At 42.3% G+C, this 25,336-nt stretch overlaps 1 protein-coding gene across 11 annotated transcripts in view; it reads right to left on the minus strand.

Annotated features, from left to right (window-relative positions):
• The window catches only part of TENM2 (teneurin transmembrane protein 2), a 536,125-nt gene that overhangs the window by 311,562 nt on the left and 199,227 nt on the right, over positions 1 to 25,336 (minus strand). For all 11 annotated transcript variants that reach the window (XM_081231705.1, XM_081231704.1, XM_081231698.1 and 8 more), the window contains one exon: positions 22,943 to 23,177. In XM_081231705.1, coding sequence (XP_081087831.1) covers positions 22,943 to 23,177 — 235 coding nt within the window. The remainder of the gene's footprint in view (positions 1 to 22,942; positions 23,178 to 25,336) is intronic.

The raw sequence follows: 25,336 nt of genomic DNA on the forward strand, positions 1-25,336 counted from the left end.
AGCAGAAACTAACACACCATCGTAAAGCAATTATACTCCAATAAAGATGTAAAAAATACAATACAATACAAAAAATAAAAGTGCGTTCTTGGGATCACCAAGTGTGTTTGTATATTACTAACTTCAGGTAAAGAAAGTGTTCCATGGTATTTGGGAAATACTGGAGTAAATAAAATTAAGGAGATTACTACATATTTTCACAAGCCTTTAACATCTTAAATATTCTAAGTATCCCAGTACCCTCTGCAAAATATTTATCATTCTGCTTACTGATTTGATTACAGAAATTTTAACCCACCCACCTTCCCAGTCTTCAAACTGGTGTTCCATGCGGTATACCTTTGAGAAATAAAGTTTTCATTCATTTCTATTTCTGAATGAGTACACTAAAGTACAGAAGAAACGAAAAACAAACAAACCCCAATAATGGTTATTTCCTAGATCTTTGTAGGTTCTTAAGACCTAGTCACTGGGTGGAGAGAGGGAGGGAGGGATGGTAAGAAGGAGAGAAAGAAGAGAAGAAGGCAGGCCTATCTATGGCATAAAAATTAAAAGGGACAGATTAAGTACTTTATGGGATTCCTTCAAAACCTAGAAAAGAAAACAAAATCGATTTATCTAAATTCTTGCATAGCTAACAACAAGTCCTAATTCATCAAAGCTATCTTAGACGTAGGAACAGCCAGAGGAGAAAGAAAACTGCTACTCATTTTTGTGTGTTATGGATTTCCTTTTTCCACTGTGGTGGACATTTCTGGCATTTAAGTTTGGGGCTCAGCTCCCTTTTTTCAACCCTCAAATAAAAGATAGTTATCTTGAAAACAATTTATTTTCCCATTTGAATTTACATCAGACCCTTTGGGGCATAAGCAAATATAAGAAGGCCTATCAGTGTATGTACCCACATTTCTTTACATGTATAATATCCATAGGTACAACATTTTCTTCTCATTTAGCACTGTATAGGAAATGCTATAGCCCTTCAGGGATATTAATTAAGCTTTGTAGCAACACCTGTGACATGTCTGCTTGCCTACATATATCTGTTGGACACTCAGAAATTAATGCTTTGCAGAAGTGTGCCATTTAAGTGTGTTTGTAGGCCAGCCACATACCCACTGACAATGCACAGAACAGGTCCATACATTTCAGTCACACACACACACACACAAAGCCATTAAAAAAGGCAACCATCATTTAGCATCAACACGTAAATATTGCTATGGCACTTCATATCCTCTTGGGCAGATCCTGCAGTGTCCCTGTCGCAAAACATGTCCCAGGGAAGCAGGCTCTGAAAGCCTGGCTTCCTTGAAAGGCTCCTGGTTTCTCAAATGGTGGGTTTCCGAGGGCTCAAGGCAAGGCTTTTTAAAAATGCAAGTGTCAAGGAAAACTGTCATGCATGTTTGCCTTAAGCACCCAAAAAGCTTGTCACTGCCATCTTGGAAGTCTTGATGAAGATGCAGACGGACATGCTGAGGCACAGGAAATTGAAAGCTGCCTGACGCGGAGGTGGCATGTTAGACTAAAAGGCAGGGGCCCGCCATCAGGCATTTTCTTTGCAAGTGGGAGCATTAAACAAAACCTCAAGGAGAGTCTGGTGAGGGGAGGCTGCCTTGTAGACATTGCAGAGGTTTGGACTTGAACTGGGGTCCTGTCTGGCTCTTAGGTTTGGCTTGACAAGAAGTGAAGTGGTTACATGAAAAACAAAGCAGTGTCTGCCTTTCTGGGAACGGAAGAGGCGTGGCTGGGAAGGGCAGGGGCCAGGAGGGAGGAGGAAGGTCAGGCCAGGCTTGGGGGCTTGGACAGCACCCACTCATTCTTGGGGGCTGGGCAGGGCGGTGGTTAATGGGTAAACCGTAGGCAGCATGCGGATTTCCGAGCCTGGCTGCCCCACCTGTAACCTGCACAGCCTGGGGCAAATGACGTGATATTGTTGAATCTGTTTCCTTGGTTGGAAAATGGTGAAAACGACTGAAAATATGTCATGGGGATATTGTGTGGATTAAACGGGGGGACTCAGCACATACCTGACAGTAAATGTTGGCTTTCACTGTTCTGGAGCTAAGGACCAATGACTCCCATAGATATAGCCTCCTGAGAGTATGTATTTCTTGCCTTTTAGTCCCTTTTCCTTTCTTCCCTATGGGATCCTTTGGTTAACTGCAGTGAACTTTAGTTCTTGTCTTTCTGGTATGTCCATCAAAGTCTCTCCTCTTCCTCACTGCAAATGTGACCATAACACACCTCTGCACAAATCTCTGCAGGCTCCGTTTCCTACACAGAATAAACCACAGGGTGCTTCACTGGGCCTGGAAGGTGTCCCTGCCACAGGCCCTGGGGCCTCTCCTATACTGAGTCTCAGCCCAGTGGATCCAGAATACTTGGGCATTCTAGCTTTTCTGGCCTTTTCTTACTCCCTTGCCTCTGCATGGAAGGCCCTTTCGCTGGGGTAACTCTCATGTTTCCATCAGAATGGGATTCACACCCCATTTCTTTTTTTTTTTTTTAATCTTTATTGGAGTATAATTGCTTAACAATGGTTCACACCCCATTTCTACACAGTCCAAGCTTCCCTGACCCCCAGCATCCTATGTTCCCAGACAGTGCCCTGAGCTTAAATCCATCTTACAACTTTCCATATTCATGTAAACTACCTGCTTACCTTTCTCCTACTAGACTGTAATTCCCAGGGGACAAGGGCCACACCATCTTCCTCCTACACCCTCGGCGCCTTGCTCGATGCTCAGCCCCTAACATGACCTGCATAAATGCTGGATGAATTAAGCTGAAGTCCAATGAACACAGCTGGTAATGGGATTACAAATGGGAGGTGGGAAATACAAAAATCCTTATTTAGCATAAAATCATAAAATCGGAGTTTCAGATAAAGAACCTAGATAAGTTTGGCTTGAGGGCCTCTTATTAACAGAGCGCTCACATACTTATTTCACAAAAGAGACTGTCCATGTGGGATTTTCAAACCCTTGATCATTGTGCTCTCCTGTAATAGTTAGAACAATAATACTGCTGTACTCAACGTTTCTCCTGGGGACTCAGAAACTTGACTAAGTCGTCTTAGACCTTCTTATAATATCCCCGTTAGGGAGATAGAGGCAAGGTAGATGGGGAAAAGAGGCAAATTTAAGCCTTGCCAAATATTAATGAGAAAATAAAAGGCAGCAAAGGTTAGGCTTGAATCACACTGGCCACGCTGCGGCAAGTTTGGGATAAAGAGAAAGGGCCCTACGGCTAGAACCAAGGGCAGTGAGTGAATCCAATTTTCCCCACAGCGATACCTCTTTTTCATTTTACCTGGCACGTAAGAAGCAGAGTTGAGTTTCTAGGGTATTTGAGTATTAGTTAGTACATTATTCCTTGAAAAAGAAAATCCTTTCAATTCTATGCTGAAAATCCAGCACCGTGAACTTCAGGGCTCTTATTTTAAACCCATAAAAGAAATGCAGACCATTAAGCAATAAAGAGAGATTGTAACATTTGAATTGAGATGGACATAATTCAGCGCAATCTATCAAAACTCAAAATGCACATTATACATACCCTTTGATCTAGCAATTTCACTTCCAGGAATTTAACTTTTGAATATAATCAGGTAAGTATGCAAAGAAAGATATATACACAAGACTCTTCATTACAGTTTTGTTTGTAATAGCGAAAACCTGAAAGCAATCTAAATGTCCATCAAGAAGAGACTGGAAAAATAAATCATGCCATTATGGAATACTACACAGACTTTACAAAAGAATGAGGAGGAGTCAAGATGGCGGTGTGGGAAGATGGCGGAGTTAGTGTTGTCCTCCAACTAGGGCACCTGCTGGCCTCCGGTGGGGGACTCTGACCCCAAGGAGAGGGGAGCAACCCAAAAGTGAACCAGTAGGACACAGGGGGACTGAGCGGGGAGGAGAACTGGAGGCCAGACAAGATCAGCGCCCCTGAAGCTAGGGAGATCAGGAGAGGCAGGTGGGAGGGACTCTCTGGGAAGAGTGGGAGAGGAGTGGAGGGTGACTGCCCTGCCCACTGGGGCCCGGGGAGCCTGCTGAGCTCCCAGTTCGATCCCCTGCCCTCCAAGGCCCCCTCCAGGTCACGTGGGTCCTTGGGGGCATAGGAAGGAGGCTGAGGGGAGAACGGGAGAGGCAGGCGGGAGGGGCCCTGAGGGAGGAGCAGGAGAGGAGCAGAGGGCATTTGCCCTGACCACTCGGGCCTTGCAAGCCTGCCAGGGTCCCAGGTGAGGTCCCCTGCCCTCTGAGACCAGGGTTGGGGGCAAGCCTGGGTCCCTTCAGTTCCTTGAGCCTAAGCTCCATCTCCTACAGCCCCCAGGGCCTTTTCCAGTCCTGGGGGTTCTAAGCATTGGCCCCACCCACCACCCAAACCTTGCCCTTGCTTAGGCCCCACTCTCCACAGCCAAGTCCTTCCACCCCCCTTTTTTTTTCTTCCTTTCCCTCCTCCTCTTTTTTTTACTGTTGTGGTACTGATGTACCTTCCAGTTGTTGATTCATCTGTACTTTATTTTTACATTCTTTCTACCATATCTGTTAGTTTCCTAGTCTAATTTTATTTTTCACTTTGTTGTTTTTCTCTTTTTTTTGCCACCCCACGCAGCTTGCGGGATCTTGATTAGCAAGCGCGGGGTCAGGGGGAAGCTCCTGCGGTGGGAGCTCCAAGTCCAAACCATTGGACTAACAGATAACCCCAGACCCCAGGGAATATTCATCAGAGTGAGGTCTCACCAAGTTCTTCATCTCAGCACCAAGACCCAGCCCTACCCAGTAGCCTACAAACTCCAGTGCTGGAAGCCTCAGGCCAAACAACGAGTAAAACAGGAACACAACCTGACTCATACAAAAAAAAAAAAAAAAAGAGACAGCGGAAACATATGTCACAGATGAAGAAGCAAAGGTAAAAACCTACAAGACCAAATAAATGAAGAAATAGGCAATCTACCTGAAAAAGAATCAGAGTAATGATAGTAAAGATGATCCAGAATCTTGGAAATAGAATGGAAGCATGCATTGAGATAATACAAGAAATGTTTAACAAAGATCTAGAAGAACTAAACAACAAACAGAGACGAACAACACAATAACTGAAATGAAAAACACACCAGAAGGAATCAATAACAGAATAACTGAGGTAGAAGAATGAATAAGCTGGCTGGAAGACAAAATGGTGGAAGTAACTGCTGAGGAGTAGAATAAAGAAAAAAGAATGAAAAGAATTGAAGACAATTTCAGAGACCTCTGGGACAACACTAAATGCACAAACATTCGAATTATAGGCGTCCCAGAAGAAGAGAAAAAGAAAGGGTCTGAGAAAATATTTGAAGAGATTATAGTGGAAAACTTGATTTCCCCCTAACATGGGAAAGGAAATAGTCACCCAGGTCTAAGAAGCACAGAGAGTCCCATACAGGATAAACCCTAGGAAAAACACACCAGGACACATATTAATCAAAGTAACAAAAATTAATTCAAAGAAAAAATATTATAAGGAGCAAGGGAAAACAAAAAATAAACTTATGGGGATTCCTTTGTATGTTATCAGCTGATTTTTCAGCAGAAACTCTGCAGGCCAGAAGGGAGTGGCAGGATATACTTAAAATGATGAAAGAAAAAAATTTAACACCAAGATTACTCTACCCAGAAAGGATCTCATTCAGATTTGAAGGAGAAATCAAAAGTTTTTCAGACAAACAAAAGCTAACAGAATTCAGCACCACCAAACCAGCTTTACAACAAATGCTGAAGAAACTTCTCTAGGCGGGAAACACAAGAGAAGAAAAACACCCATAAAAACAATTCCAGGGCTTCCCTGGTGGCGCAGTGGTTGAGAGTCTGCTTGCCAATGCAGGGGACACAGGTTCATGCCCTGGTCCGGGAAGATCCCACATGCCACAGAGTAGCTGGGCCCGTGAGCCATGGCTGCTGAGCCTGCACGTCCGGAGCCTGTGCTCCGCAACGGGAGAGGTCACAACAGTGAGAGGCCCACGTACCACAAAAAAAAAACAACCCAAAAACAATTCCAGAACAATTAAGAAAATGGTAATAGGAACATACCTATCAATAATAACCTCAGATGTAAATGGATTAAATGCCCCAACCAAAAGACACAGACTGGCTGAATGGAAACAAAAACAAGACCCATATATATGTGGCCTACAAGAGACCCACTTCAAACCTAGGGACACATACAGACTGAAAGTGAGGGGATGGAAAAAGATATTCCATGCAAAAGGAAGTCAAAAGAAAGCTGGAGTAGCAATACTCATATCAGATAAAATAGACTTTAAAATAAAGACTTTTATGAGAGATAAGGAAGGACACTACATAATGATCAAGGGATCAATCCAAGAAGAAGATATAACAATTATAAATGTTCATGTACCCAACACAGGAGCACCTCAAAACATAAGGCAAATGCTAACAACCATGAAAGGGGAAATCGACAGTAACACAATAATCGTAGGGGACTTTAACACCCTGCTTACACCAATGGACAGATCATCCAAACAGAAAATAAATAAGGAAACACAAGCTTTAAATGACACAATAGACCAGATAGATTTAATTGATATTTATAGAACATTCCACCCAAAAGTGGCAGAATACACTTTCTTCTCAGGTGCACATGGAATGTTCTCCAGGACAGATCACATCTTGGGTCACAAATCAAGCCTCGGAAAATTTAAGAAAATTGAAATTATATCAAGCATCTTTTCTGACCACAACACTATGAGATTGGAAATCAATTACAGGAAAAAAACTGTAAAAAACACAAATACATGGAGGCTAAATAGTGCTCTACTAAATAACCAGAGATCACTGAAGAAATCAAAGAAGAAATTTAAAAAATACATAGAAATAAATGACAACGTAAACTCGACGACCCAAAACCTATGGGATGCAGCAAAAGCAGTTCTAAGAGGGGAGTTTATAGCAATTCAGTCTCACCTCAAGAAACAAGAAAAATCTCAAATACACAATCTAATCCTACACTTAAAACAACTAGAGAAAGAAGAACAAAGAAAACCCACAGTCAGTAGAACGAACGAAATCATAAAGATCAGAGCAGAAATAAATGAAATAGAAACGAAGAAAACAATAGCAAAGATCAATGAAACTAAAAGCTGGTTCTTTGAGAAGATAAACAAAATTGATAAACCCTTAATCAGACTCATCACGAAAAAAAGGGAGAGGATGCAAATCAATAAAACTAGAAATGAAAAAGGAGAAATCATAGCTGACACTGCAGAAATACAAAGGATTATAAGAGACTACTACAAACAACTATATGCCAATAAAATGGACAACCACGAAGAAATGGACAAATTCTTGGAAAGGTACCATTTTCCAAGACTGAACCAGGAAGAGTTAGAAAATATAAACAGACCTATCACAAGCAATGAAGTTGAAACCATAATTAAAAATCCTCCAACAAACAAAAGTCCAGGACCAGATTGCTTCACATGCGAAATCTATCAAACATTTAGAGAAGAGCTTACACCGATCGTTCTCAAACTCTTCCAAAAACTTGCAGGGGGAGAAACACTCCCAAATTCATTCTATGAAGCCATCATCATCCTGATACCAAAACCAGAAAAAGATATCACAAAAAAAGAAAATTATAGACCAATATCACTGATGAACATAGATGCAAAACTCCTGAACAAAATCCTAGCAAACAGAATCCAAGAGCACATTAAAAGGATCATACATCATGATCAAGTGGGATTTATCCCAGGGATGCAAGGATTCTTCAATACATGCAAATCAATCAATGTGATACACCACATTAACAAATTAAAGAATAAAAACCATATGATCTAACTTTTCTTTTACAGAAATGTTCTACTAAATATGATTTGGTTCATCTTGGTATAAAAAGGAAAAAGGTAAATAATTGTCCTCTGTGATCACTTCTTTCCATCACCAATCCAAAGAAAGACATTTTCATTTTCTGTTAATAAGAATAACTAAACTAAAAAAATAAAGTAAAATAAAATAAAATAAATAAAAACCATAGGATCATCTCAATAAATGCACAAAAAGCTTTTGACAAAATTCAACACCCATTTATGATAAAAACTCTCCAGAAAATGGGCATAGAGGGAATGTACCTTAACATAATAAAGGCCATATATGACAAACCCACAGCAAACACCATACTCAATGGTGAAAAACTGAAAGCATTTCCACTAGGATCAGGAACAAGACAAAGATGTCCACTCTCGCCACTCTCATTCAACATAGTTTTGGAAGTCCTAGCCATGGTAATCAGAGAAGAAAAAGAAATAAAAGGAATACAAATCAGGAAGAAAGAAGTAAAATTGTCACTGTTTGCAGATGACATGATACTATACACAGAAAATCCCAAAGATGCCCCAGAAAATGACTAGAACTAGTCAATGAATTTGGTAAGGTTGCAGGATACAAAAATTAATGCACAGAAATCTCTTGCATTCCTATACACTAACAACAAAAAATCAGAAAGAGAAATTAAGGAAACAATCCCATTTACCATTGCAACAAAAAGAATAAAATAACTAGGAATAAACCTACCTAGGCAGGTGAAAGACTTGTACTCAGAAGACTATAAAACACTGATGAAAGAAACCAAAGATGACATAAACAGATGGAGAAATATACCATGTTCTTGGATTGGAAGAATCAATATTGTGAGAATGACTATACTACCCAAAGCAATCTACAGATTCAATGCAATCCCTATCAAACTACCAATGGCATTCTTCACAGAAACAGAACAAAAAATCTTACAATTCGTATGGAAACACAAAGGACCCCAAATAGCCAAAGCAGTCTTGAGAAAGAAAAAAGGAGCTGGAGGAATCAGGCTACTTGACTTCAAACTATACCACTAAGCTACAGTAATCAAGACAGTATGGTACTGGCACAAAAACAGAAATAGAGATCAATGATTCAGGATAGAATGCCCAGAGATAAACCCACACACATATGGTCATCTAATTTACGACAAAGGAGGCAAGAGCATACAATGGAGAAAAGACAGCCTCTTCAGTAAGTGGTGCTGGGAAAAGTGGACAGGTGCATGTAAAAGAATGAAATTAGAACACTCCCTAATATCATACACAAAAATAAACTCCAAATGGATTAAAGACTTAAATGTAAGACCAGACACTATAAAACATTTAGAGGAAAACATAGGAAAAACACTCTTTGACATAAACCACAGCAAGATCTTTTTTTTTTTTTTTTTTTTTTTTTTTTTTTTTTTTTTTTGCGGTACGCGGGCCTCTCACTGTTGCGGCCTCTCCCGTTGCGGAGCACAGGCTCCGGACGCACAGGCTCAGCGGCCATGGCTCACGGGCCCAGCCGCTCCACGGCATGTGGGATCTTCCCGGACCGGGGCACGAACCCGTGTCCCCTGCATCGGCAGGCGGACTCTCAACCACTGCGCCACCAGGGAAGCCCGCAAGATCTTTTTTGACCCACCTCCTACAGCAACAGAAATAAAAACAAAAATAAACAAATGGGACTTAATTAAATTTAAAAGCTTTTGCACAACAAAGGAAACCATAAACAAGTCAAAAAGACAACCCTCAGAATGGGAGAAAATATTTGCAAATGAAACAACAGACAAAGGATTAATCTGCAAAATATACAAACAGTTCATGGAGCTCAGTATCAAAAAAACAAACAATCCAGTTAAAAAATGGGTGGAAGATCTAAATAGACATTTCACCAAGGAAGACATACAGATGGCCAAGAGGCACATGAAAAGCTGCTCAACATCACTAATTATTAGAGAAATGCAAATCAAAACTACAGTGAGGTATCACCTCACACCAGTTAGAATGGGCTTCATCAGAAAATCTACAAACAACAAATGCTGGAGAGGGTGTGGAGAAAAGGGAACCCTCTTGTACTGTTGGTGGGAATGTAAATTGATACAACCACTATGGAAAACAGTATGGAGGTTCCTTAAAAAACTAAAAATAGAACTACCATATGACCCAGCAATCCCACTGCTGGGTATATACCCTGAGAAAACCATCATTCAAAAAGAGACATGTACCACAATGTTCTTTGCAGCTCTATTTACAATACCCAGGACATGGAACCAACCTAGCTGTCCCTCAACAGATGAATGGATGAAGAAGATGTGGCACATAATTACAATGGAATATTACTCAGCCATAGAAAGAAACGAAATTGAGCTATTTGTAGTGAGGTGGATGGACCTAGAGTCTGTCATACAGAATGAAGTAAGTCAGAAAGAGCAAAACAAATACTGTACACTAATGCATATATGTGGAATCTAAAGAAAAAAAAATGGTACTGATGAACCTAGTTGTAGGGCAGGAATAAAGAGGTAGACGTAGAGAATGGACTTGATGACATGGGGTGGGAGGGTGAAGCTGGGGCAAAGCGAGAGTAGCATCGACATATATACACTACTGAATATGAAACAGTTGGCTGGTGGGAAGCAGCCGCGTAGCACAGGGAGATCAGCTCGGTGCTTTGTGATGACCTAGAGGGGTGGGATAGGGAGGGTGGGAGGGAGGCTCAAGAGGGAGGGGATATGGGGAACATATGTATGCATATGGCTGATTTGCTTTGTTGTGCAACAGAAACTAACATGGTATTGTGAAGCAATTATACTCCAATAAAGATCTATTAAAAAAAAGAGGTAATTAAGGGAAAACGAGGACTTTAGGCTGGGGTGTCCTTGTAAGAAGAGGAGATAAGGAGAAAGACACACAGGGAAGACCACGTGAAGACACAGGGAGAAAACAGTCACCCACAAGCAACGGGGAGAGAATCTCGGAAGAAACCTAACCTATCAACACACTGATCTCAGACTTCTAGCCTTCAGAATTGTAAGAAAATAAATTTCTGTTGTTTAAGCCAAAAAATAAAAAAAAGAATGAGGTAGGTATACATGATGTTACCTGAACTGCTTTCTACAATTTCTCATGAAGTTAAAAAAGGCCGTTGCCAAATGGTAGGTTGAACACGATCCCTTTTAGATTAAACTTAAAAAAAAATATGCTCAGATACCATAAACATTTCTGGAAGCCTAAAATAATAAACCTTCAAATGAGATGTCCTTGAAAATAGGAATGGAGGGGCAGGGAATGAATATACTTTGTACTTTTCACCTTTCTAATTGTTGAATGTTTTTACCAAGAGAATGAATACATTGTGTAATAAAACACCTGGAAATACCAAAGCTGTTGTACTATGTGCTCTAATTCTTTGTCTTAAATTCTTGACCATTCCTTTGCAGAAGGAAATGGAGATAAAGAGGCAACAAAGTCGCCTACTCATCACGCAGGGAAGAGTGAGGGGATCTGCGGGAAGCTCCAGCAGGAAGCCTGCCTGCAGTCCCACCCAGACACTCGGCGTGAGAAACCAACGAGTCATCTGGCCTCACCCTCCTCATCTGTAGAATAGACATCGGCCTGCACAAGTTATCCTAACATGGGTTCTGGTCTCAAAATTCTGCCTTGGTGCTGTCAAATGATTCCCCCTCCTCTTTAGGTTGATCAGCTCAACCTAAACCATGTTGACCTTGATTCCTTCTCTTGGTCTGCTTTCTGATGCAGTGGTCGGAATCAAGGGGCCGACTTCCCAGAAGATGGCAGGTAAATATTTATTTGTGTCATCACCAGACCCTTTCTTTCCTACGCCACCCCTCACCTCTCCCTCTTCTATCCTTGAAATAGGCCTTCAATTTTAGCCCTGCAGAAAATGCTATACTTCTCCCTTCTCCCCCAAACTGAAGGTATTGTGAATTTGAAGATGCACGTTATAGGCAGGACGTGAGGCGGTCCCCATCCTAACACAGCTTTCATATTTCCAGACAAGGCCAAGAACTCAGATGGCGAGAACTCAGAAAACAAAGCACCCCCAGACCCAAACTGAATGTGTCCTTCCCGCCTGGTTCTCACACCCAACCCAGTGTCCCACACACCATTATAATGAAATTCTGGGGGGGGGTAAATGTAAGTGTGCTACCTTTCCCCCTACTACTGAGCTTTTCTACAGCTAGTAATATCAGTTTAAATCACAAGAGTGTAAATAGCAGTGGGCATAATTATTGACATTAGGACATGTTGACTTTTAGGACAAAACTTTTTGTCTAATTAAATGTGGAACTATTCCGATGGTAGCTATAATAAGGTCCATTACAGAGCAGACTGACCCCTGCAAAATGTCCTATCTAAGATGTTCACCTCAAAAAGGCATAAAATGCATTTTTATATTGCTGAGAATAGAAGCTTGGAGCATGGAGTTAAATGTTTCCCATTCACTGTCTTATGAAAAAGCAAAACCAAGGACTTCAACTTGATAAAGGTAAAACTGCTTCTCCAGCCATTTTCAGGAGATGAGAAACTCATTGAGTTGTTCTGAGTTAACTTTCTCATCATGAACCCTCGTAAAGAGCACTGTTTAGTGAGACAATAAATGAGCATGTTTTAATTAGAAAATGTGGAATCCAAGCAGTTATGCAGGAAAGAGGAGGATAGCTTAAAAGAGACATCAATAAAATAAAAGTTAAAATGCATTAAGTGGCTACAGTGAACTCAAAGGTAAAGTCGTGGGCCGTTTGAGAAGTGAACCAGAGAGGGTGATGAATCAGAAGGGAATGCGAATTACTCAGTGGACCTTATTCTTTCTACTTCATATTGGAATCAGTTGTAAACCCCTTTCGGTGCCCAAGGCAAGTGAAGTAACTGGATGCTCTGAACCTTCCCTAATCCCACCCCTGGCCAGGACTGTGTGCTCAGAGGAGAATCACTATAATTAGCCAATAAGAAAAGGCAGCTGGGCTAGGGCAAAACGAGTTTGAACTTGGCCTGTTTTTTTCTTTCTTTCTTTTTTTTTTTCCTTCTAGACCTCTATCTTTTTTTTTTTTTTTTTTTTTTGCTGTACGTGGGCCTCCCACTGCTGTGGCCTCTCCCGTTGCGGAGCACAGGCTCCGGACGCGCAGGCTAAGCGGCCATGGCTCACGGGCCCAGCCGCTCCGCGGCATGTGGGATCTTCCCAGACCGGGGCACGAACCCATGTCCCCTGCATCGGCAGGCGGACTCTCAACCACTGCGCCACCAGGGAAGCCCTAGACCTCTATCTTATGGTCTCCTAACACTGTGGTGTTTGGTTATGGCCACGCCCTTCTTCCTGGTCTCCTGTTCCACGTGGGCACGTGATCCAGGCCTAGCCAGTCAACATGGCCCATGATCCAGGCCTCGGGATTGGGTTTGCTGTGGGCACGGGATTCTAGCTGGGTTCCTGAGAATCAGGACGTTCCATTGAAATATCCAGAAGAAGAATTCCTTTTTCTATTACTTTCTGAGCTATGAGGATAGAGCCTATAATTCCCACAAAGATCTCACAAAAGGAGACCTGCTTAAGAACAATGTTGGAAAATAGAAAAACAAAACTGAGACAGAGAGAGCCTAATGCCTGAGTTTAAGTCCCTGAATCCAGTTCTGCCTGAATCTTGATTCTGTCCCAGACCCTTCATCTCCCCAGGTTTCATCCTCCTGACATGCTGAAGGGGACAACTGTATCCATTGCACAGGGCTTCAACTCGGATAATATAAAGCGCCTGATACAGTGCTTGGCACAAGGCAGGCACTGAGGAGGTGACTATGCCTAAAAACAAAGCCAAAAAGAGTGTTCGGTCCTTCACAGGAAGTGGAAAGATTTTCAATATGACCACCATCTCTCCTCACATGGATTCTGAGGTTTAGAAGCTGGAGAAGATGACCTTTGCCATCCTCTGCCTTTAGCACTCAGCTGTAGGACATGAACATACTAAGAGAGCCCTAAGCTGAATACAAGACACTCACACAGCAGGGTCCCATCCCCAGAGGGCTTTTACATTTATTCTCTCACCTTACTAAATTGGCCGGGGTGGGGTGGATTTGGGGTCCCACCAAATGCTTAAATGTACCTCATATCACCTTATGCCTTATTACCGGTTCCAAAGTGCAGTGGAGAGGATCTGGGTTGATAAGAGATTAAAAAGTCACGAAGATTAAGCTCCATTTAAAATTCTTATCTAAGCACATACCAACACAGGAAGAAGACATTTCCCACCTTCTTCCTAGAACAGGATTTTTAATCCAGTCCTTCAAATAATTACAAAAAACAAAGCTTTTAATCGTCATATTGTTGGTGTGCAACAGCTTGACAGGAGGACTAATTGTTGAGCAGTTGTCTTAGGGACGCTCCAACCCAGCTGAAGCTTTAACAAACTGAAATAGAATTTCAGAACCATCTCACAAATAAAAAAGAAGTGTTACTCATTCTCTTTTTAAATATAAGGCAAGCACTCACAGCTAAAACATCAATAACAGAAATTGGAAGCACTTGCTGATTCCTCAAACAGTTATGCTGAGCAAGAAATGATTCTGTAAGGGATTTAAAAACACATGATTTTGAGGGTGATTCTCCATGGTTAACATTGCCATGGGCTTCCCTGGTGGCACAGTGGTTAAGAATCTGCCTGCCAATGCAGGGGACTAGGGTTGGAGCCCTGGTCTGGGAAGATCCCACATGCCATGAACCGATTAAGCCCGTGTGCCCTAACTACTGAGCCTGCGCCCTAGAGCCCGCGAGCCACAACTATTGAAGCCCACGCCCTAGAGCCCATGCTCCGCAGCAAGAGAAGCCACAGCAATGAGAAGCCCACGCACCGCAATGAAGAGTAGCTCCCACTCGCTGCAACCAGAGAAGGCCCGCGTGCAGCAATGAAGACCCAACGCAGCCAAATAAATAAATTAATTAACTTAAAAAATTGTCATGACTTCTGAAAATGGATATTGGCATTCAAGACTTAGGGAACAGCCCGGAATTGTTCAGTGGGTTTTGGAGGGGAAAAAAGGTATCTGAGAAAAAGTTGCTTCAAGTTTCTTAAACTCCCCTATCATCTAAAGGATGCAGCCCTAGTTGAGCAAACTGGCTGAACGCCTGTGATAGATTGCAATTCTGGGGACATAAGATCCCCACTCACAGGGGCAGGCGAGACCAAGACTAATAAATCAAAGGAAGCTTCAGAAAAGGTGCAGAGCCTACTTCGCCTGCCTGGGAGAACCACGAACGCCTTATCTGACTTCTGTGAAAAGAAAAAATCATTGGGGAGCCAGAATTAGAAGAGCCTTGCGTTCCATCCAGTCTCTCCCGTCTAAGCCAGATAAAATATCCTCTGGGAAGGCTTCAGGAAATGCCCCAGGGGAATGACAGTTGATATTAGCTGAATGGGTGAGAGAGCACAGGCAGAGATGAAAATATTTAGCTTTTTTCAACCTTGAACTTAACCCAAGAGTCCAACATTTACACATACTCAGGGCAGAGTCTTGCGCTTCCAAGCCATGACCACAAGGTGGCCTCAATCCCTAATTGGGTCCCCACGGTCCAGGCTGCAGAGGGACGGCTTTTGAAAAAAAGTTCCTTCTACCCAGAGGCTTCCCTGTAGTAACTCGCAAGTAAGAAGTTCAAGTCGCCAAAGCTTTAATAAACTTAACAGGGCTTTAAAATTTTACAGCAGGAGACAAATTTAAAAAGGACAGCCCTCCTTGTATACCTCTACCTTCAAGGATGTTTCCAAGTTTGCAAACCATGCCAAGAACAGACTGGAGTGGTCTTAAGTAAGATGCAATGCTTGTTTCTTTCTTAATGCACCTTGTAATTTGCACACGAGCCACAACACTTTATTTTCTTATTAACAGGTTTGAATATGTTTAACACCGCAAGCCCTAAATTGCAGAGCAGTGGATTAGACTAGGTTCTCTTTATTTTCCTGCCAATTGTCAGAAAGTGATTTGGGGTACGGGGTGCCCCTCCTTACTGGCTTTTTCTCTACCACTCATCCCCCCACCCCCCTGCCTCTATCCAACAACCAATCTCTTGTCTCCATCTACCGAAAAAAACAAAAAGACACAGCCTCATTCCTCATTGGAGAGCTTGCCTATCGAGCAGTTCAGTTATTGAGATTAATAAGCTGCCAGTTTCCAAGGAAGACTAAAAAAAACTACAAAATTAAAGCTCACTGCAACGTGCAATGCTGCTGGTGGCCAGGCGGGATCATGGTGTCAAAAAGGCAAGGTAAAGCTATAAACTAAGGCTGAGCTGGAAACGCTAACCTAAAGGTCTCATTAATTTCCATGTTGCCTCTGATGAGAATTTAGAGGGAGCATAATGTTCTGCAATATGGAGAAATCAAGCGGCCTATCGATTTGAAAAGTGCTGGAATGCATCTGGTTCACCCGGAATGAATTCTAGTTTTAAACCTCACGCAGAAACGTTAAAAAAAAAAAAAAAAAAAAAAAAGGAAGAAAAGCAAACAGGTTACGTTGGTTTAATATTCTCAAGATCAAACTTGTCAGTGATTCTGTCAGAAAATTAATCCTTAGGTAGAAAAATCAATCTGGAGAACAAGTGGAGAAGAGTCTTCAGGTTCAGCACGGTGAAGATGTTTCAACAGTCTTGTTGCTTCCCCATGACAACCTTATTTACTAAAGGTCTTGAGTCTTGATTCCCAAATACGCACTCCCAATAAAGCATCCATATGAGGCTAAGATTACTTGGTCTTAAAGATAAAAAGTATGTTTTCTGAAATGCTGATACCCAAATTAGATTCCTCAGGTGCCACTTACCAAGCCCAACAAGCTCCATTCTTTATCAGAGCACTTCCTGGGTGTTCATCACAACTTCCTGAGTGTCCCTACTCAAACTATGACCAAATGGCCAGCCACCATACCCGTGGCTGCATGGCTTTCTCCTACCAGTCTAGCAAAGACTGTCTGGAAGATAAACCCTATGCAAATCACAGAAGTAAAAAGGTAGCACCGCTTCTTATTTCTGCAGTGTCAATTTGCTCTAGCATTTTACGACATGCAGTGCACTAAACCTCCTCTGTAACTCAGCTCACATGGATCCCATGCTGCCACCACCATGGAGGCTCAGGACTTCAGACTGACCATCCTGGGTGGCCACTGATCCCGCAGAGCTGGAGACAAGGGTCGCTTCTATCCTGCCTGGCTTATGATATTGTCAGTGACTAACTCTATGTCCAGTAACAGACTGGGATTCGTCCCTCAGATAATTTCTTGCCTTGTGTCACTTATACTGCATTAACTTCACCATTTCCATGGACTGGATACATTCTAATTGGATAATAAGCATCGTTTTGTTTTGTTCTTCTGGTCTCAAAGGCATTATCATGTGGTGGTTAAGAGCATTGCACATGGAGTCTGGTAGACCCAGGTTTCCACCCCAGTTCGGCCCCTTACTTATTTGGAGACGTGTAAGTAACTTCATCTTCCCAAGCCTCAGTTTCTGTTTATTTAAAATAGGGATAGTAACATATACTCAACAGAAGGGTTAAAGGGTTCAGTGGGATCATGCATGTAAAACTAAGCATGGAGCAAAAACTATTTGATAAAGTTGTTATTCACAGAACTATTCAATCATGTACAATAACTATTAAATTGAACAAAATTTCTGGAGAGATTTTTTTTTTTTAAGAGAAAAGTCCACTGCTGAGAGCTCTGATACACGAACTATGCTATCATTTGCAAATGGTTGTGCTTCTGTGTTACATCTATTATTTTAGAATCAAAATAAGTCTGGCCAATAACAGCTACTCTTAATACTCTTGTTGCCTCAGAGATTTAACAAGTGGAAAACCGAACTTGTTTCCTAAATGACATCCCTATTCACTCAGCCTCTTAGGCCAAAAAATTGGATACCGTGCTCACACCTGCCTAACCTACATCTTTTTTTTTTTTTTGCGGTACGCAGGCCTCTCACCATTGTGGACTCTCCCGCTGCGGAGCACAGGTTCCGGACGTGCAGGCCCAGCGGCCATGCCTCACGGGCCCAGCCGCTCCGCGGCATGTGGGATCTTCCCGGACCGGGGCACGAACCCGTGTCCCCTGCATTGGCAGGCGGACTCTCAACCACTGCGCCACCAGGGAAGCCCCTAACCTACATCTTGACATTCCATCAATCACAAATTCCTGCTGATTCTACCTTCAGTACCTACCCCACATCTTTGACCGTTCACCTTCTGGCCAGATTGGTAAGAGAAAGGCAGACAGCTCTGATACTGCAGCTATGGGCACCCTAATGGAAGCCCCACCATTTTTCATCTTAACTATGACAGTATTCTCCAGATTGGACCCTTAGTCCTGCTATAACTTGCCCTCAACCCCCCCACCCCCACCTATTGACCCTATGGCAGCTACCATAGTTAAAACCAAAACGGAACCATTTATGTTATTATTTTGGCCTCCTGTTTAAAATGCTTCAATGACTTTTCACTGTTCTTGGCGCTGAGTCCAAAATCTTTAAAGCAGCCCCAAACCTTGCACTGTCCGGCTCTTGCCGGCCTGTCTAGTTTGCTTTCTCTTCCTGGCATCTTAGCGTTTCTTCCCCCAGCGGGTCGTGGTTTTCGCCACCTAGAACATTCTTTCAGTCTAATTAACACCTACTCATCCTTAGGGCTCAGCCTAAATGCAAATTTCTCCTGAGTCTGGCTTCTCTATACCTCACACGGCACTTATTACACCTGTCACCGTAGGGGCATATGCCTAATCTTTTGTTCACATTCTGTCTACAGTCAGGAAACTCCAGAAGGGCAAGGACTTTGCTTTTCTTCTTCACTGCTGCATCCTCAATATGCCTGGTACCTGGTTGGGTCTCTTATTAGATGTTTCTCGAATGAGTAATGGATGACCATTTCAAAGAGCAACTTGCAAACTTGTTTGTAGCTTGAGGATCTGGATGGCTAAAATTAGGCCTTCTGGTATTTCAGGGCAAAAGCAAACTCAGAGGGAAGTTTTGTCCTGCTTAGGGATTCTCTTTAGTGACCTGCTACCGAGATAGATTCCAAGAAAGAAGCTTGCCTCAGCAAAATGCATAAAGGAAAGAAAGTTAGGTTCTGTTGCTGAGCTACTTTCTACCATCTTAGACAAAGAGATGCTGACTTCAGAAACTCCCAAAGAAGCAGCTGGCTAGGAAGATTCCTGCCCTTGCTCCTCTCAGGAGAGGAAGGAGGAGATAGGTGCTATCAACCCAGAATTACACAGGAACCTTGTTCTAAGATCTTCTGCAAGTAAGCCAAGAGAAAGATGGTGGGCAGAGTGATTCTGTTACGCATACGTTAGAAAAGAGAGTCCAGGCTGTTTGCAATTAGTTCCTCTGCCCTATGTTTGGTTTTTCTTGGATTATATTATGGCTTACACATCAGTTGATTGCCTTGGGTAGTACAAATTTATATGCATTGCTATTTATATTATTAACATTGATACAGAACTCTCCTTATAAGCTTTTTCATCTTGTGTTAAATTCCAGATTCATACAATCTATTTTCTGGCTATGCCTCCTTAATTAGCACCTTGCTTCTACTTGTCATAGAACAAAAATGGAAAACACACAGTCCAGGGAAGATCTAACATGGCTCATTAAGACTGACGAGAACATCAAAAAGCAATGCAGAGGGGCAAGGGCTTGTTCCTTACTGGTCTAAAGAAACACCTTGGATTTAGCCTGGAGTCTCGGGGGGTGGCAGAATGCTGCCCGTCATCTCCCAGAGTTAGGATTCTTCCATCATGCCCAGAAGTCTGTATTAATGAAAGTAGAGGTGGTGAAGCTGTTTGTAAATTCCCATTGCGTTTTCAAAATTGATGAGTACATCATGATCAGCCTCCAGAATGTCTTGCCCTGAATGGTTCTTTTTCCTGCTGTGGTTAATCAATTCTTATTGGGTATGAAAGACACGAATTGGAATCCTAGTATGATATCATGCCCCTAACGTAAGAGCTTCCATTCCTACATTTGCTCTTGTGGGTAAGAAAATGACATCATTAAACTCACAATATTTCAGCATTTGAGTGAGTGAAATTGTTCACTTCTACAGTTTCCAAGACTATATGGAAAACCACTGAAGAATGGGAACAAATGATGCTATAATCTTTGACTTTTTTCCACTTACCTGCTAGGTAAACTCTTTTTTTTTTTTTAAACATCTTTATTGGAGTATAATTGCTTTGCAATGGTGTGTTAGTTTCTGCTGTATAACAAAGTGAATCAGCTATACATATACATATGTCCCCATATCCCCTCCCTCTTGCATCTCCCTCCCTCCCACCCTCCCCATCCCACCCCTCTACCTTCTAGGTAAACTCTTGTTCATCCTTCGAAACCCAGCTCCATCAGCCCCTCAGCCGGGAAGCTTTTCCTGACCATCCTGGGAAATTTAATAACTATTTCAACTGTACAACCACTGTAACTTACGCACTTCCATTCCTGTAAACACTGCACTATCTTTTTGTTTATGTGCCTATCTCCTTTTTTAGATTGTATGAGCTTTAAGGGCAGGATACATGTTTTAATCATAATCTCCCCAGTACCTAACATAGCGCTTAGTATTTTCGAGGGATTTGGTAAGTAAGTGCTAATAAGAGACTGTATAAATCATATTTAAAAGAGAAACACAAAGTTCAACAATTCTATTAATTATTGCTAAAGTTTTCATATATGAGACAAGCTGCACACCCAAATTATATGTATTCAGTTCCATGAATGGAGTTTCAAATATCTGTGACTGACTTTTAGTAATAGCCCCATCTCAAGGGCCTTATATTCTTGAACTCTTGGCCCTTGAATGTACTGATCAAAGAACATCCAGATATGCTCTCCCTTGTTTTTTTCCTTCTGCTAGGCTTCAAGGTTTGGGCCATCTTACTTCCCAAGCTTGCCTCCTCTAAAAGCATCACTGAGAAGCCCCAATCCTAGGAGAAATGCCATGTATCCTAACGATCTGCAGAAGGACTCTACAGGTCAGAAAGCATGTTCTGGGAGAACTTCAGGAGAACAAGAAGGGGACAGGCTTGGCTTTGCTGGTCCTCTCCTCCAGAGCCTTTCAAGGGAACACTTTATTGCCAACTGATCACATCAGAAACTGGGTGATGGGAGATACACTTATGCAGTGTATGTGTTCTCATCACCAACAGGAGACTCTTTGTGAGGAGAAGATACTCTGATGGATCTTTCCCTGAAGACGTGACAATTAAGGCAATACATGTAGGTTCGTGGCTGCTCCTGCATCAGACAATCTGACCACCTTTTTTATGTGTAGGAATCACGAGAGTTCCATCCAATGCGGCTCATAATTTACCATCTCAATGAAGCCCTAGAACGCTTGCAAGTTACTCTGTCCCCCAAGTCTAGATTCTGAGTTTTTAAAATGCTAATAACAACGATTCCTTCCTACCTCATTGGATTGCTTCCATGCTTGAATGAGGTAGTGCATTTAAACCACTAACATCGGCATGTACAAACTGCACAATAAAAACTGGTTGTTAATGGCGATGGTGGTCCTCTTCTTTCCTTTTTCTCCTTCTTTTTCCCCAATATCTACTACATTTCTCCTTCCCTTTCTCCCTCCTCTTTCTTCATCCTAACCACAGTGCATAGGCTTTATGTCTAGAAACCAGTTTTCAAACAATGGTCTGTTAATGTGAAAATAGTCTGACTAGTACCCAACAAACTCTATGGCAGTTCATAGATATAAGGACGAAAAAGATAGAGTCTTATCCAGCCTTAAAGACCACTACCAACTATGAAAATATCCTAAATTAAGCCTGGTGGACCAGTCAACTTTCAGCCTGGAACCTTTCCAGCAAAGCTACTTATTAGTGGGTTATTCTATCAGTACAAATGTTTAAATCTATCTATTATGTATAATATATGCATAGAGTTCCTATTGACTTTCCCTACTGTAGGCCTTAGAGATTAAGACTGCAGGCCTGGTTACAAATCACCTACAGTTGTTAGAAAATAAAATGTATTAAAGTTTGGAGCGACTACAGTGACAGTGGTATACAACTCATTCAAGTTCAAGATCTTATTAATAAAACAAAACATATTAGAGAGAAGAAACAACATCAAATGCTATGGCTTGCACAATTATTTCCAGCTGTGTGCAGAAACTTCACGGGTCATTACCAGAAAGATGACAGATTATTTCAGTCTCTCCTTAAACCTAAGTTATTAAAGTTTAAAAACTATGTGGGAACTTTTTGAAGGTTCAGTATGAATTAGTCCTTCTCTCTTTGCTCTCCATGGTTCTTCCAGGCAAGGAAACAGTAACAATTGAAGCACACAAACATGAAAGTGTCTGGGGATAGAACGGCAAGGCCTGTTCCAGTATCTGGCTGACCCACTGTCAATTACATTGCAACTTGCCGTGCTGTGACCAATGCCCCTTCCTTCAGGTCACGAAGGCAGGTGTGATTTTGGAAGACCAGAAGCAAAGGGGAGAAAAGGACAGGAGCAAAGGCAAAACAAAACAAAGCCAGACCTGGAATCACTTTGAAACCCTTCCCTCTCAACATAAGTGCTGCCGCTTTTTTCTTGTTTGTTTTTTTACACTATTGTTTGCCCCTCAGGCATCAAGCTGTTAGTGTATACGGGAGGGATTAAAGCGAGACTGCATGTTGGATGAAGTATAAATTAAAATTATACTTCTGTCAGTCTGGAATCAGGGATTGTTTCTCAAGGTCTCCCCAAACACTTAATTTCAAATGAGTCTTCATTTATGACTTCAAGAAAGGCTAAATGCATAATTTATCAGCAGCTTTCTGTCAATATACCCTTAGAAGCATGTTCCCCATGAGTCTTTGAGTAAAAATATGTTATGCTAATTCTATTAGTTGGGTACACAGGAGCTGTGGAGGAAAGTAAACAAGCATTAAAAGGAGACACATGTGAACAAAGAAATACCTATCAACCTACCGTCCAGGGTCAAATTACCAAGGGAACAGCACAGAGTTGGTCAACGTGTCCCATAAGGTAGGCGGGATTTTCTCCCGACTGCTCTGGGCGGGTGATGCAGCAGGGAGCCAAGTGTGATCGTGATAGGGACTTACCGGGTCTCCAGGGGCACGTTGCTGTTTAGCACCCAGCTGTCCTGAAGCTGAACTGACTCGGGCGTGGTGGCCAGGTCATTGGGCGCGGGAGCTGGGGCGTGAATCTGACTCCGCCGATTGGTCAGCGAGTTCCTGTTGAGGGAATTGGCTGACGAGTGGTGATGGGACAGCGTGTGGTTGTGCGGGGGTGGCAGAGGGGGCCTCAGAGTTGACTGGCTGTGGTGGTTCGGAGGGCCTGAGAAAAGAGGAAGGAGAAACGGCCATTAGGGGCTTCAGAATGCGGCTGCGATCACTCTGCAAGCCTGCGGAGGAGAGCCTGGAACCAAAGCCTCGATATTGACCATTGCCGAATGTCAGGAACTACAGATGCAGATACGACTGTGACCAGCATCCCAATGTCAGTTACTAACAAATAGTATACTTTATCCCTTTATCCCTCGGCATCAAATTAAGAATGAGAAACTGGGTTAGCAAAACCAGGCTGGTGAGGGGTGACCAGTGGAATTATTTGAAACATATTAATTCTGCAATGAAAGTAACATGATATTCAACGAGGCTGAGCATTGTTGTAACAAGTCCCTAGCCCATTTCCTGGTAAACCAGTGCACTCCATACATTCTTTAAAAACACGGCATCTTTGTGAAGGTATAAGAAAGATGGAACACTCTAAGTCAGGGAGTAGTAAATTTAAACACCTATCAGGGGCCAGGCAAGAAAGTGAAGTGGACTGGGGTGAACTGGAGATGGCAGGGAGCAGCCCTCACTCAGATCCAGGCTCACGTGGCCATGTAGGGGTTAGAGCTCAAGGCAGATGATCTTCCAGTTTTTCTAGGAGAGCTGAAGATCTGGACTTTTTCAAAAGAGTTTTCTGATTTTTAAAAAATGTTGACAATTAAAAAATATGTGTGTGTGTGTGTATTTATATATATATATGTTTATATACACACACATATTCACATGTATATGTATACTTTTTAAAATAAGAATCAACAAAACGCACCTGTGAGCCTGCTCAGATCAGGGGCTTCATAACATCTGTCCTCTGAGAGATGAACCCTGAGGACCCAGTCTCTGGAGAAGGTCAGGGTTGATGTTTTCAAACCACGACCCTTACTCCAAATTGCATCCTGGTTTCTAAACTTGCAATCCTCTGTCCTTGCAGGAAAAACTCACAAAGGACAACTATACCCCTGTTTTCCCCTGTAATTCTCCTGTAAATATGACCATGGATGACAATTCCACACACCGTTTTCCTAGCAACCCACTCTCCACCTACCAAGTGAAATATTTTAAGCATAATGAAAATGAAGGTCGTTCACTATGCAACGTAAGCCTATCATTTGGTTCTAATGGCTGCTGAAACATGACTTTTAATTTGTGTCCTTTGAGAAAGTTTATGTTTTGAAGCCTCCAGTCGGGGTTGGCAGCCCGCCAGGTGACTGCCGAGCCGTGTCATTTTGGCCCCTGCCAACTTTGAATATCCTCAGCCCCTGCTGTCCTGGCTTTAAGAAGTTGGCTCAAGTCATTTAAACAAGCAATTTGACACAAATTTCAACTACTTGTCTCCTTATGTGACCGGGCTACATCTCCAAAAGTTGTAATCTACATTCCGTGGCTCCTGGGAAGCTTGCAGAAACGTTCCGAAAGAAAGACAACATGTCAAGAAGATCCTAGGTTTGGAGAGCATCATGACCATCGAAAACAGGAAAGAAAAATACAGAGGAAAATGGTTCCTTGAAGTTTGCATCTCTGGGCTGAAATTACTTGGGGAGATTTTTTTTTTTTGGTGTCCAGAAAAAGACAACTAAAACTAAAACCTAATGGGAAATGCCACTGTACAAGTTGCATAGATTTTAAATCGCGTCCTCCAAATGAACCTGTAATTCGTATTTTCCATTCTGCACCGGTGACATTTTAAATATATCTTTGAGGGAGTTCCATTGCTGTAACAGGCTGCTATATTTTCTGGCATTGTTGTCTGTCTTGTAATCTATTATTATATGGTTATTTACATTTGTCTGTCTCGTATTAGTGGAAAGAGGTGAGAAAAGGGGGTGAAATGATGTAATAACGATCCTTCAGAGATGGTATCCAAGCCCCTCACACAAGGTTAATGAATTCTCATGCCTTTCTTTCTCCCCGTCTCAACTCCCATCGAAGTGGTGTCATTATTCTCCATTAGTTAGGTAATTATGAGACTTGCCTCGGGAAGGCGAGATGAATCAGTGTTCAAGCGAGAACCCACCCTCCCCAGCCCCAAGTCCTAACCTACTATCTCCCTCAGCCCCCCGCCCCCGCCCTCCAGCCCTCCAGCCCTCCAGACCACACACTCTCCCAAAGTACAAAGAGGCTGTGTGAGGGATTTAATTCACTAAATGAGATATCGGGACCCTC

The sequence above is a fragment of the Mesoplodon bidens genome, assembly GCF_964165515.1.
Source record: "Mesoplodon bidens genome assembly, chromosome: 4".
In the NCBI taxonomy this organism is placed as follows: Eukaryota; Metazoa; Chordata; class Mammalia; order Artiodactyla; family Ziphiidae; genus Mesoplodon; species Mesoplodon bidens.